This window comes from Podarcis liolepis (genome assembly GCF_965112155.1).
Source record: "Podarcis liolepis genome assembly, chromosome: 15".
In the NCBI taxonomy this organism is placed as follows: domain Eukaryota; kingdom Metazoa; phylum Chordata; class Lepidosauria; order Squamata; family Lacertidae; genus Podarcis; species Podarcis liolepis.
In genome coordinates this window covers 36,386,234-36,400,036 of record NC_139566.1, presented here as the reverse complement: position 1 = coordinate 36,400,036, position 13,803 = coordinate 36,386,234, and the positions used below count along the sequence as shown (strand labels likewise).

The following is a 13,803-nucleotide window of genomic DNA, read 5'->3' as shown; positions in this document are numbered from 1 at the left end:
CTGCAGGCTCTTCTGTCACAGCTACTGGGCAAAGTTCCAGCTGTGGTGGTGGAGTCTAAAACTCCATGCAGCTTGGGACCAGGATACCTAAAAGATAGTCTGACCCCATATATATATCCAACCCATCATGGCTCTGTACAGCTGATAACTTCCTGCAGATACCATCTTAACAGGAGGCCCATTCTGTGCAATGTAGGAGTCAGACCTTTAGTGTTGTGGCACTTATCCATTGAAATGCCCCCATTGCATGTCTTTTATCTTTCTGGCACCAACTTTTCTGCTGCTCCAGAGGGCCTGGGACCTGAACCAGTGAATTCTAATCACAAAGAGAAGAGATTCTGACTAAACATTCAGAATAACCTCCTGACGGTTAGAGATGTTTTTGGCAGTGGAACTGAGTGTCTCGGAATGGTTTGCCTTCATTGAAAGTTTTTCTACAGAGGTTGGGTGGCCAATTTGCCTGGGATTCTTTAGCTGCAACTCCTGCTTTGCAGGGGGCGGGCAACTAGGTAACTCTAGGGAACCAAAACTCCCATCATCCCTAGCAGCTGGCTATTGTGGCTGGGGATGATGGGAGTTAGAGTCACAAGAACATCTAGAGCTCCACAGCTTTCCCAACTCTACTCTTGAAAACAGAACAGAGGGCTCCATTATTTAGTGAAGCTGGCACCTCCCTTGCGGGACCTGTATTCTTTGGACCAACCTTCTCCTGTACAAATCTGCCCACTTCTTGAGATGTTCAGCAAAAAGCTTACTTTTGCCATAGGTGATAAACCTTTGGTAGTGAACCTAGGTTCTAGAACTTCTTCTCCCTGGAATCCATCTAGCCCGCATGCTTACTGGCCTTGAGGCACTCTGCAAACTCTTTCATTTTCGTTGGACCTGCAGGTCTTGAATTACACGTTGCTTGCCTGGGTTTACTGCTTCATTTTTTAAGGTAGCTTCATTATATATTCAGATTTTGGGTTTTCTGTTCATCTTAGTTGTGTTGAAGGACTCTTGCGTGGGACAGCACCCTAAAAATGTAATTGCAAATAAATAAATGAAAACATTGAACAAGTGAAGCTCCTTCTGTAATGAGTCCAACCAGATCTTTCTGTCCTAGTAGTGCCTAGTCTGCCTAGCTCTTCTTCAAAGCATCAGGCAAAGATTTTTCCAAGCCTGCTGTATGAGATCCTTTTTAACTGGAGAGGAATAAGGATTGTTCCCAGGACCTTCTCACGTGCAAATCCACGGTGGTGTAGTGATTGGCAGGTTGCAGAGACCTGAATTCAAATCCCCACTTGAACAAGTTATTACCTCTCAGCCTAAGCTACCTCACAAAGTTATTGTGAAGATAAAAAATGACTGGGAAGAACCATGCAATTCCACCTTGGGCTCGTTGAAAGAAAAACAGGATAGAAATGAAAATAAATAAAACTTGGGCTGCACCATGAGGTTATATGTTCTCATTTCTTACAAGTAAAGGAGTAAGTGGATGGTATTACAGATTGGAAGCAAGGCTCCTGCTGCTCCTGGATTTATAGATTCATAGAATTGTTGAGTTGGAAGGAACCACGACTGTCATCTAGTCCAGCCCCCTGCAATGCAGGAATCTTTTGCCCAATGTGGGACTTGAACCCACAACCCTGAGATTAGGAGCCTCATGCTGTACCAACTGAGCTGCCCCAGAGAGAAGCCCCTGCATAAGTAATGCTCTTCACCTCTTCATCTGTTCATTACCAACAAGCTGATGCTGGCTATAGGCCCAAATTTACAGTGGATGAACTCCAGAATCGGGGCGGGTGCTGTTTAGCACCATTGTTGACCGTCTCAGAAGAGAGGTCAAGAAGCGACTGAGAGCCTTTTGTTAGCGCCCTTGGAAGTGCACGATGGTGTTAGCATAATTGTAGAGGCAGCAGACAGTGGAGCTTGCTGTTTTGGTGCCGGGGCCCTTCTATCTGGGAGCACTATGGCATCTATAAGCTGTAGAGCAAGAGTGGAGAACCGTCATCTGTGTTCATTGGCCACGTTGGGTTGATGTGTGCTTAGCCGCATCTCCATCCCTGCTGTAGAAGAACCCTGTGATGCACACACCTAGGACTCCCAGTTCAGATCTCACCCACTACTAGGTAGCTTTGGACAATGCCGCTGTCTTTCAGCCTCAGTCTGTCCATCCCTCTCTGCCTGTCCACTTGGTCACAAGAGTTAGAAGGCTGGGCAGCCACCCATGGATTCTGTGTGTGGGTGCTGGGCCTGGAGGCTGTGGCTGGCTAAGATAAGACCTGTTAGCAAGTCACAGGTTCCCATTCTCTTTTCCCTCCTGCTTCAGGCTGTAGGGAGGTATCAAGCAGAACATAGGAAGCTGCCTTATAGGTCCATCTGCTTCAGTGCTAACTGGCAGCAGCTCTCTAGGGGGGTTTCAGGCAGGGAACTTCCCTGAGCCCTACCTGGTGATGCCTGGAATTGAATCTGGGACCTTCGGCATGCAAAGCAGGTGCTCTGCAGCCCTTCCCAGTTGAACCCAGTACCAAGCAGCAGCACCGTTGTGAATAACTGCCCTGGTTTCTCTTTCTGTCTTTATACACTCTCCAGAACTGGTCCAGCTGATCTCTGAGGCCCTGCTTTAAAAAGAGCTCCAACCCAAAGCATCCTTTAAAAAAAAAAAAAGTGAACATGCTATCAAAAGATAGGCAGGCTTGGCCTTCTGGTGTCTAGTTGAATGAAGATCTCTCTGTCTCTCAGCTTCCGCGCAGACAGCCAAAGCCAGGCAGGTTGGGTCTGGCAATATGCTTCATTTCATCTACCTGCAAAAGGCGCCCTGGCTCGCCTTCAATCATTTAAGCTCCCTTGCTCCCTGACACGCTTTTCCGCTGTCAGTAATTCTGCGAGCGCTCGCCGGGCATTTACTGCCATCACCAGAGGAAATACTGATGGCTTAAAGTGGGATCATTTCCTTTCTGACGGACAGCCGGCACCTGTGGGAGTTTTAATAGCCGTGTGGAGCGCCTGTCAGGAGGCAGTGCAGGAGATGTGAGCAATCGCCCTGCAGTGAGGTGCTTGCAAGCTGTGAGAGCCTACTGGGAGACCTGGGAATGGAAAATGAGCAGAGAAAAGAGGGGGGGGAAGGAGGAGGGGGAGGAGGAGTATATGCAGCAGCAGCAGCGGATTTATAAGAAATCTCTCTCTGGAGAGATCTGGGGAATGCAGCTGGGGAAATGTACCCCCCCTTCTCTTTTAGGCTTCCCCAGAATATATATATCTTTTCTTATACACTCAGTCAGCATCCTCAGTTAGCTCCTCTCACTTGCCTGGAATTAGTGGAATGAATGGGAAATCCCAATATTCTTATAGATCAGAGACGCCATATGAGCCTTTAGGGCAGCGATGAGGAACCTGAGACCTTCCAGGTGTCTTTGGACTTCAATTCCCATCAGTCCCAGCCAGCATGGCAAAGGGACAGGGATGAGGGAAGTTGAAGTTCCAACACCACAAGGAGAGCCACACACTCCCCATCTCTGATTTAGTGGTTCTCATTGCAGCCTTGGGTAGTTGTTGGCATCGCCATCAAAGAAATAGCTTGCATGGGATGACAAAATATGGGGAGGGGCATTAGGTCATACTCACTATTCCTAGCATTGAAAGCACAATGACTTAGCTGAATTATGCAAGGATTGCACTGAGTCGGTTTCCTACAGCTTGAGCTGCAATAGGGGGATTTGGTAGTTATGTGGACCTCCATTTCCAGTGGCACTCACCACTTGAGTTTGCTATTGAAAGGAATGGTACTCAAGGTGAATTGGAATCAAATGAATAGTTGAACTGCTTTATAGGTTTTTAATGTGAAAGTTTCCATAGCCAGAATTATTATAGCAAAAGCTTACTTGGCAGGGACACTTCCCTTTTAATTATATGTTTATTGAACAAGTTTCCTGAGATTTTAGCAGTGCAGGTGAGGTTTCTACGGGTACATAAGTGTATTTTGTGCCGCACAACGGCCCTTTGGGAAATCATATTATTTTGGGGTGAACCTTTTGAGCTAAATGAAAATAGATATGTACCAAGGTACCAAGTTAAAATAGATGTAGCATGGATCTTGTTTTCAGGAGCCTGTGGTGCAATGGATCAGTGTGTCTGGCTGTTAACCAGAAGGTTGGTCGTTCAAGCCCACCCAGTGACACTTGTGGGCATGATTCATGCATTGCAGGGGGTTGGCTAGATGACCCTTGGGGTAAAGGTAAAGGGACCCCTGACCATTAGGTCCAGTCGTGGCCGACTCTGGGGTTGCGGCACTCATCTTGCTTTATTGGCCGAGGGAGCTGGCATACAGCTTCCGAGTCATGTGGCCAGCATGACTAAGCCGCTTCTGGCGAATCAGAGCAGCGCACGGAAACGCCGTTTACCTTCCTGCTGGAGTGGTGCCTATTTATCTACTTGCACTTTGACGTGTTTTCGAAACTGCTAGGTTGGCAGGAGCAGGGACCGAGCAACGGGAGCTCACCCTGTCATGGGGATTCGAACCGCCGACCTTCGGCGTATATCCAGGTCATTGTAGGAAGGAACGGGAAGCAGGCGGAGAAGAAAAATACCTGTTCATGGTGCCAGTTGTCAGTTTTTTGCAGCAAAGAGGCCTGGAATTGGGCCCATTGCTGTTGCATGCTGCCAGCAGGGTTGACCCCATCCCCCCCAAAACCCCTGTCCCATTTGGGGGTTTTCTGCTGGCTACTGCAGAATCCCCAGTGGTGATTCCAATAGCTCCTGCCTGCTGTTTGGGCAGATGTATTGGGTTTCCCCCTGCTGACTTCCCATAAAGATGGAGGCTGGTGGACCCAGAGAGGACTGCTGGAAAACACGTTGCCCTCGTCCAAACCACCTCCAACATTGCTCTGCCCAATACTGGAAGATTTTTCCTGTTAAACATGTAATAATATTATAGCATTACTTTGCTAAGCTGCCTTTTCTTAATAAACTAAACTAAACTAGCAGCAGAACAGTCATGGAGCATCATTTAAACACCAGAGCAGCCAATTAAAAAGCCTTGAGGTCTGTTTGTTTTTTAAGGTTTTAACTTGTCACCAAAAGGTCAGCAGAGAAAGTGCCCCCTGAATCTGTTTGGGGAGGTCATTGCAAAGATGGCACATCATCAGTGAAAAGCCCTGCTCCTCTCTGACAGCCACCCGCCTTGCCTCACAAGCCTGGGGAGAAGAGCCTCAGAAGATTACTACAAAGGTCAGGCAGGCTTCCACGAGAGGAGACTGTCCTTTACGTAGCTTGCCCTAAGCTTGCTTAGGGCTTTCAAGCAGCTTTGTATTTAAGGACTCACCTGGTCGCCATGGGTGAGAAGGAATTCCATGCAGGCGAGTACATGTACATTCCATGCTGGCAAGCTTAATGGGCTGGCGGAGGAGGACCTGAGGACCCATATCTCACCTCTGGGCCCAGGTAAGAGGTGCAGAGGAGGGAAGTCCCCCTCCTTCGTGATCAGTGTAGAAATGCAACAGCAGCTGTTGGAGGATATAAAGGGCTCCCAGTTCCCTTCCTTCCCTGACGGGGTCCAGCAGGCTAGTACATTTTTTGCAAAGTAGTAACACTTCTGGGCTTTTCTCGCAATGTTGCTTTAAAGGTTCAAACCAGCACTTTGAATTGAGCCTAAAACAGACTGGTATAACCAGTGTGCCCTTAGAAAAATTACTGGTGAGGTATGTTCAAACCAGAATGCCTGTGTTAATCTTGCAGTCATGTATTCAACCAGCTGAAAATCCAAACTGTCTTTAAGGGCAGCCCCACAATGAGCCTGTTACAGTAGCTGAGTGTAGCTGCTACCGGAGCACAGATAGTGGCAGCCAGGATATATACACACACAAGGGAAGGGAATCCCTTCTGTTTTTCTTGTTTGTGGGGATTTTTGACTAGTATTTCCTGCTATGTATAAATATAATGAGATTACGTTAAGAGAGTGGTTTCCATGTGCATAGTTTATGCTTCTGTTAGTGACTCTGTGTGCTGCTTAACTGTTGCTTTGTGGTGTGGTGTGTGTGTGTGTGTGTGTAAAATGTGTGCGTGTATAATTTCTTAAGGCATTCTCCCCAGCCCTTTATGACAGCTGTGTAAAACACAAGCAGATTTCTTTGATTTAAAGCAAACATGGGGTTGTATCCAAGCAAGTTAGAGTTGACCTCTTCCAAATTAATGGTCCTAAATTGAAATGTGTTAAGCCAGGGATGAGGAAAAGGTGGCCCTCTGCTGATTCTCATCAGCTGCAGCCAGCATGACCAATGGTCAGGGATGATGGGAGTTGTAGTCCAACAACATCTGGATGGCCAGAGCTTCCCCATTGGTGATTTGTACACAACAGTAAATTACTTCATGCCATGGCTGTGTCAGGAACAACTTTGAGTAGAATAGTTTCTTTGAATCTCTTTTTGTATTTTAGTATTGCACACCTGCAAGCCTGCTTGCAGCTTCAAACATCTTAACCTTCCCAAAGCTGTCAGTTTATCAAGCAGGGCATCTGATTTTGACAGGGTCAGAGAGCAAAAGTCACATTGTTTTTAAAAGCAAGACATAGGCTGATCTGGAATATGTCAGCTGCCGTTGTGGAAATGTTAAGGCTGGGGTTAAGGAAATGTTGTGGTGCTTCAGGGTGGGGAGGGGAGAGGTTTCTTCCAGTGGAACTGTATGGCTAAGATTTAAAAGACCAAAGGTGTGATATTCCCCATTTAGCTATTCTTCTATTTTCACAAACAGATTCTCTCCCTCTCCCTCTCCCTCTCCCTCTCCCTCTCTCTCAGCTTCTTTCAGTATAAGCAACTTCTTTTAAAATTGAGTTTGTCCACCTGAAATTGTGATTTTGGATAATCACTCTTTAAGATGTTTGTTCAAAAGGCTATATTATACATTGAAGAAATACGTACATGACTTCTAATTTAAACTTGTGCAGATTCAGACTTTCTTGTTCCTTGCCTAACATTGATGGGCACTAGATATGGCATCCCTGACCATTGGGCATGTTGGCTGGAGCAAGCTGGAGTCTTAAGAGCATCTGGAGGTTTCTCACCCCAATTTATAGGGCAGGCTGTAAACCAGCAAATGTTAGCTGCCACTCTGGAATTCCATTTCTCCAATTAACTGCTCTGGAAATGAATATGTGGCTATTCCCACTACAGCATTTGGTCAAATACATGTGGCCTTAATGCTGTGAGCTTCCTCATGTGGTGACTGAAGCAGAAAGCGCTGGTCTGCGCACTGTAGTTAGACAGTGAAATCATGACTCTCCCAGCCATGAACTGTGCATTGGGACTGCTAAAGTAGATATAGTCATGGCACACGCTTCTGCAAAGCCCCAAGGATATTACTCCTCCTTCACGCTCTGGAATCTCAATAAGCTGTGTAAACAGAGAAGATTAGGGAAGGGTTTAAACCTGGGCTGAGCAAACAGTGAGATTTCTGACCTGTGAGAAGCTATTGGTGGGTGGGAGGGTGGTTGTCTCAAAGCCAGGGCCTCCAATTAAAAAAGAACAAAATGATTTCTTACTGATAGATTGCAATAACCTGAGGTCTTGAGATGTCCCTTTACATCTCATGGAGCCACAGTTACGGTACATATATAAATGTCGTATTCCTGGAAAGCATAGGACTGCATCGTGTGGGAAGCTGCCCAGTTCATTAGATGAGTATCAACAGCCCGAGCTCCCAGGTGAGCATGTCATGCATTTTTTTGGTATCATATTTTGTCCTTGCAACAACCCAGCTAGTGTGCATTTGCATAGGTTCTTCTCTGATAGCAGGGCATTCTCATGCACCTCCTTTCTGATCCATTCACCTGGGCATTTTCAGCACACATTGGTCAGTCGTGGCAGTGGAGGCTGGTCCTTTAGGGAGAATGAGGCATTGCCCTACCAACTTCAGTCGGTCCTGTCTTCTTACTTACATTCGGTTGGGGGGGGAGTGGCCCTGGCATCAGGGAGGAGAAGGGGGACCAAACACAATTAGTTGCCTGTGCCTGTATTGGCAGAGGGATGGGGTGCCCTGCTCAAGTCCCTTGCGATATAGTATCCCAGAGGAGATGTCCCTCTGGAACTATAAACACTTCTTTTAGAAGGAGAGGATATTGCCAGCTGCTGGTTGAGTCTGTTTTCAGTATTTTAACATTTTATTGTGTTCTGGTTGCCGTGACATTAATAGAGCTGTTGTTCTAAAATGCCATTAGCTGACGCAAGAGTGTTAAACTGAGAAGCAGGTTGGAAATATTTAAGTAAGCAAATAAATACATTGAACTTTAACCAGGAAAGCTGACTGATAGACTCTGTGATCATGGGCTTGCTTTATCTGTCTAAATGCCGCTTGACATCTGCCAACCGGAGGCAGCAGGGGTATTGCCGCTGTTGTTGTTGTTTCATTTATTTTATCTCTTTTACATTGTATTCTCACAACAACTCTGTGAGGTCGGTTAGAATGAGCAATAGGTGACCAAGTGGGGATTTGAACATGGGTGTAATGGGAATTATAGTTGCTTGTGTGTAAGTCACCAACTTCTCTAAACTGCTTGTTTGGTTAAACCTTTCCCTGACTGAAGCGCTCTCCTGTGCGTCTGCTTCAGTCGCTGGCAGAATCCGTTAGTGGGTGTTTCCTAAACTTTTTCCAACATAAAAATTCCTTGACAGCTAGTCTCCTCCTAGCCTCTCTGCGTGGAAGCCTTCTGCGCAGAGTAGGCGTGCCCAGTGGTGGTCCGGCACTCTCCCCGCTGATCTCACTGGAAGAGTCCCTGAGCCTTCCCTCCACAGTGCTCTCATCCTCTCCTTTCTTCTTGGTGTCACCTTGATTCCCTTCCCCCTCGGAACCTCTCTCTCTCTCCTTGCTGGTTCCCTCTCCTGCACTATCGGGGCGACTTCTCTCTCTGCTGGTCTCCAATGTCAGTTCCATGACAATGGGTCTATAGTTGGATGCTCTAAACAGAGCAAACTACAAGATATATGTGTGTGTGTGTGTGTGTGTGTGTGTGTGTGTACACACACACACACACGCGCACACACACACACACACACATATATATATATATACACACACACACACATATATATATATATACATACATACACATATACATATATACATATATACATATATACATATATACATATATACATATATAATATAAATAAAATTATATATATATATATATATATATATAAATGCTAAGCAGCACGGCACTGAAACAGAGCCAAAGCCCCTGTTTGCTCTTTTAAGACTAACCAGTGGCTTCTCCAGCCCTCCTGACTCCAGCAGTGGGTTGGAGGAATCCTTTTCTTCCAAATAAGCAGGCGGGGGTGGGACTTTTATCTCCAGCTTGCGGTGCTTAGAGCTGAGATTGGAGATAAGCCCCCTGACTGCTCTTTCAGAGTAAAAGGCAGCATTTCTTCCCACACCACCACTGTGTGGGCTGGTGTGTCACTTCCTACAGCTTGGTGGCCAGATGTGGCTTGCGGTCTATAGGTCAGACACAGGGCTGTCTTAAGCATATGCAGCGCTGGGATGCAAAGATCTGCCCGGTGCCCCCCCTCCGGTTGCCCAGTGCCAGGCGCGCAGAAGGGCGGAGCCGGCCAGCCACCTCAGCTTCTCGCTGGCTCAGTTGCCCCCCCCCCCAACTTGCAGTGCAGAAGAGCCCGCCGCAGCACTCCGACCGATGGGTGGGCTCTTCCCCGGACTCTTGGCCTGGCACCCCTGAGAGCCTGGCGCCTGGGTGCCCCGCACCCCTATCACCTATGGGTAAGATGGCCCTGGTCACCCACTCATTCTCTAACCACAACACAACACTGACTGGTAGGACCAATGCAGCTCATACTGAGAGAGAATTTCTCGCCTAGAGCCATCAAGGGAGCTTCACGGCTCACCCGGGTTTTCAATCTCATGTTCCCCACCATCAAATTCAATAAGGAGTGGCTGCAACTGACCAGTTGTCGTTTGGGTCTGCTTGCGAAGTTGTCAGGCTGCACACAAATACATGGGCAGTCAGATTGATCTATATAGCCTATAGCCATGTTGCACAACAGTTCTTGCCATGCCTTCTATATCCGTGCTTTGCTTGCAGAGGAATGGGGTTTCCCTTGCCAAAAAAATCACTTTTCTATATGACCAGATGCTGCATAAACGAATTAGCTGCTTGCAGCAAAATAAAATGTCATTGTAGGTGATAATGAACCGCTCTAAAATGTCAGTGTGTGTATAGCTTTGCTGTGCCTGCCTAAATAAATAAATAAGCCTTTTTTCCCTTTTTTTTTTTTTTTTTTTTTGGTGCTGAACCTATGTGGCCCCTTATGCGTGCAACGATCTGTTAATTAAAAACTGGGGGGAAAGAAAATAGCATAGTGCAGCCAGCAGGGCATTTCATCTTAGTTCCTAGTTCTTTGCTTTCAGGTTTCCATGGACTTAAAGAGTGCAAAAGCGAGCACGAAATGAACAAATGGGTTTCTGTTACAGCCTCCAGTTTGTACAGAGACTGAATAGAGATGTCGCTGTTGTGTCTGAGACAAAAAGGCAATTGCAGAACATTTAATGTACTTTAAAAAATAAAAAAAAATGCTTGCAACCTTTTGCAGTTCACTATCCTCTCATTGTTCCTGGATAAGGTTGTGGATAATAGCATTACTTCTGTTCCATAGATGAGATATTATATAGCTTCTTGCATTTCTGATGATATTTTATTTTATTATGTTTGAAGAGAGCTCATACAGTGTAGTGTTGAGTGTTGAGATTGGCCTAGGAAGACTTAGGATGGGGAATCTCAGGCTGAATGCGGACCTCTAGGGTGCTCTGACTGGCCCTTGGAATTTCCCCAGGCCACACCTCTCAATGGGTTTCCTTTTTCCCCTCCTCATGTGCTTTTGCCTCATTAGAATGATCTCTGACCATTCTTCTGGTTTGCCCAGGAGGGAGGGAGGAATTTGAATACAAAGGTAAAATGAACATGGGTTGCTCCCTATATGTATTGCTTCTGGCCCACCACTGGTATGTGGCCCTCTTAAGGTTGCCTAGAAGTGAATGATGCTCTCCAGTTGAAAAGGGTTCCCTACTCCTTCCATATGGTTTTCTGACTCTGCCCCTGGTTTATCATGGCTTTTTCTTTGTTTGCTGCATGTTGTACAGACAAGCAAGGTACTTCACCTTGCAGTGAATAAGGGAATATGGAGGAGGTCAAGGGTGCCATTTTGATTTTCAGTAAAGTCACATATAGGCATCACTCTGGTCTCTGTCTTTGCTCCTTCCTCTTCTCCAGTGTCTTTCTCAATGCTTCTTCAATGGCAACAATATTTTATGGTCGAAACTGTAGAGTTGAAGGGGTCTTGTAGGCTAAGCGGACTAGCTTCCCGCTCAGTGCAGGAGACCCAGAACGAGAGCCTCCCCAACAGTTGTCCCCCAAACAAATTCCATGTGAGAAATCATTAGGAAAGGAATTGAAAGTAAAGTTGCCAATATCGTAACACCGTTATACAAATCTTTGGTATCAACACATTTGGAATACTGTGTGCCAGAGGCGAATAGTGCAGCGCAATATATTTAAATGTAAATAGGTGTTTTAAATGTAACAGGGGGCCAAGTGGTCCGGATTAAAACAGTGGGAAAGCAAAGTAGCCAGTAGTGTTTTATGAAATACCTTTTTTTCACTTCCTCTTTTCTAATTTACTCCTTTTTTTACAGAAGGATATGTCATTGAAGCCACAAGAGAGAAAGGAAAAATGGGAGAGACATCCAGGGAAGAAACCCAGAGAATCTGAACACTGCGTGTCAGCTGAGCCAAGCGAAAATGGCCACAATAACGATGCCATGAGTTCGGGGAGAGAGACGGATCGAGGGAAGGAGAGGGTGAAGAAGAAAATCCCGTTGAAAATCCACACGCAGGTAGGACAAAGGTTATCTCCCACCTTTGGTGCGGGTGGTTACTTGGGGGGAGGCAAGTGTTAATGTTGTTATTATTTGCTTACTGCTGTTAATATTATTTGGATGTAATATTATTTGCATTGAACTTAAGATTCATACAGATGTTTGTGGGTGTGTCACACTCGGGGAAATTGCGGTGCTTCGGCTTGTTTCGTTTGAGTTGTGTTCCCCAGTTTTGGGTCCCCAGATATTGCTGAACTAGAACTCCCGTTATCCCTGACCATTATCCATGCTTACTAGGGCTGATGGGAGTTGGGAGCCCACATCATCTGGAGTGCCATAAGTCCCCCAACCCTGCTTTAGAAAAGTGTTTATTTCAAGAATTAAGTGTGGGGAGATGGGGGTTGGAGTCAGTGGCGTAGCGTGGGTTCTCAGCACCCGGGGCAAGGCAAGTAATTTGCGCCCCCTAACCCGGGGCAAGGCAAGTAATTTGCGCCCCCTAACCCGTGGATTTTAGCACTCGAGTCTCTTCCGCGCCCCCCCAGATGTTGCGCCAGGTGCAGCAGGCCCCCCTGCACCCCCCACGCTACGCCACTGCTCCCACCACAAGTCTTCAGGACAGCCATCCGAAGGCTGGCGCGGGGAGAAGGTCTCTCCGCCCCACCGCCAGGCTTCGGAGGAGGTCCGAGGACAGTGGGGTTCTGCTTCCTCCAGGAGGGGCCGGCCAAACGCGCCCCCCCCAAATGTTGCGCCCGGTGCAGCCGGCACCCCTGGCACCCCCCACACTACGCCACTGGTTGGAGTATTTTGGTATTTACCATTTTGTCTCTCTGCTGGCTTAGTTTCACTGGTGCACCTGAACATATCTGACGCAAATTATCTCAGTTGTTTCTTGTGGCTTACCTTTTAACAAAATTGGTGGTGTTTGTGGCCTGGCTATGGCTTTCAAAGTTCCAAATGTGAAATCCACCAAATACTTCTTACTGCCTGTGGAGAACCAGACTGTAGGTAGTTGCCAATGCAATAAATCGGAGTCAAATTCTAGGAAGGAAATTGAAGCATCTGCACTGTCTCCTGGCTCATTTCAGGACCAATTCAGGCAGCTGGTGCGTATCTTTGTAGCTCTTCACAGTTTGGGACTAGGATATTTGATAGTTTAGCCTGCCTTTGTCATTCTCAGTGGCCCTCCTTCTGGGAAAGGGCCTTCTTGGTGGTGTTCTAGAGGCCTGCCTTTTATCTTCTCCCATGTCATTTTCTGAGGTATTTTAATTGTCATTCTCCTGTGGCTAGTTATAAGCTGCCCACACATCTAGTGGTTTTACTGGGGGTTTTTTTCTTATGCCTTGATTATGATTGCTTATGGTTGCTCTTTTTTATATTATTACCCCTCTTGGAGTTATGTTTTTTGTTGCTGTAAGCACTCCTGGGAAAATGTTGCTTTTGTTGTGGGGGAAGGAAGAATGGAAGGGCAGGGTATGAATATTTGGTAATACAATAGGTTTGTATCCTCCTCAGAACAGTCCTGTTGCAGTTAATAAACATAGCTGACTTACGTTCCTCTATTTCAACAGGTCTACTCTGATTAGAACTTTATTGTTTTTATTTGTTAAATTTATTGGTCACTTTTTTACCTCTGCAACTCAAAGCAATAGAGTATTTTAAGCAAAAAACTAACACATGGACATAAACACACACACGTAATGTATATGTACATCTGTGTGTAATGTATGTATATGTACATACATTAAAACCAGCACTGAAAACAACAACAAATATTAAAACATCCCACCCATGCGTAAAGGACCTAGGTAGGTAAAAGCCAAAGACCTACCTAAAGATATGTAACAATTGCACCAGGCAAGCCTACATTAATGTAGACAAATAACAAATTACAAAAAGGATCAATAAACCTTTATCATAATCACATGTCAGATTTTCTTTTGTGAACGA

The 13,803-nt window shown here is 46.1% G+C and overlaps 1 protein-coding gene across 10 annotated transcripts in view; it reads left to right on the top strand.

The window, feature by feature from the left end:
• Positions 1 to 13,803, top strand: part of FBRSL1 (fibrosin like 1) — a 791,959-nt gene that overhangs the window by 212,822 nt on the left and 565,334 nt on the right. For all 10 annotated transcript variants that reach the window (XM_083476390.1, XM_083476383.1, XM_083476387.1 and 7 more), the window contains one exon: positions 11,674 to 11,874. In XM_083476390.1, the coding sequence (XP_083332516.1) occupies positions 11,674 to 11,874 (201 nt within the window). Of the gene's footprint in view, positions 1 to 11,673; positions 11,875 to 13,803 lie in introns of those variants that run through there.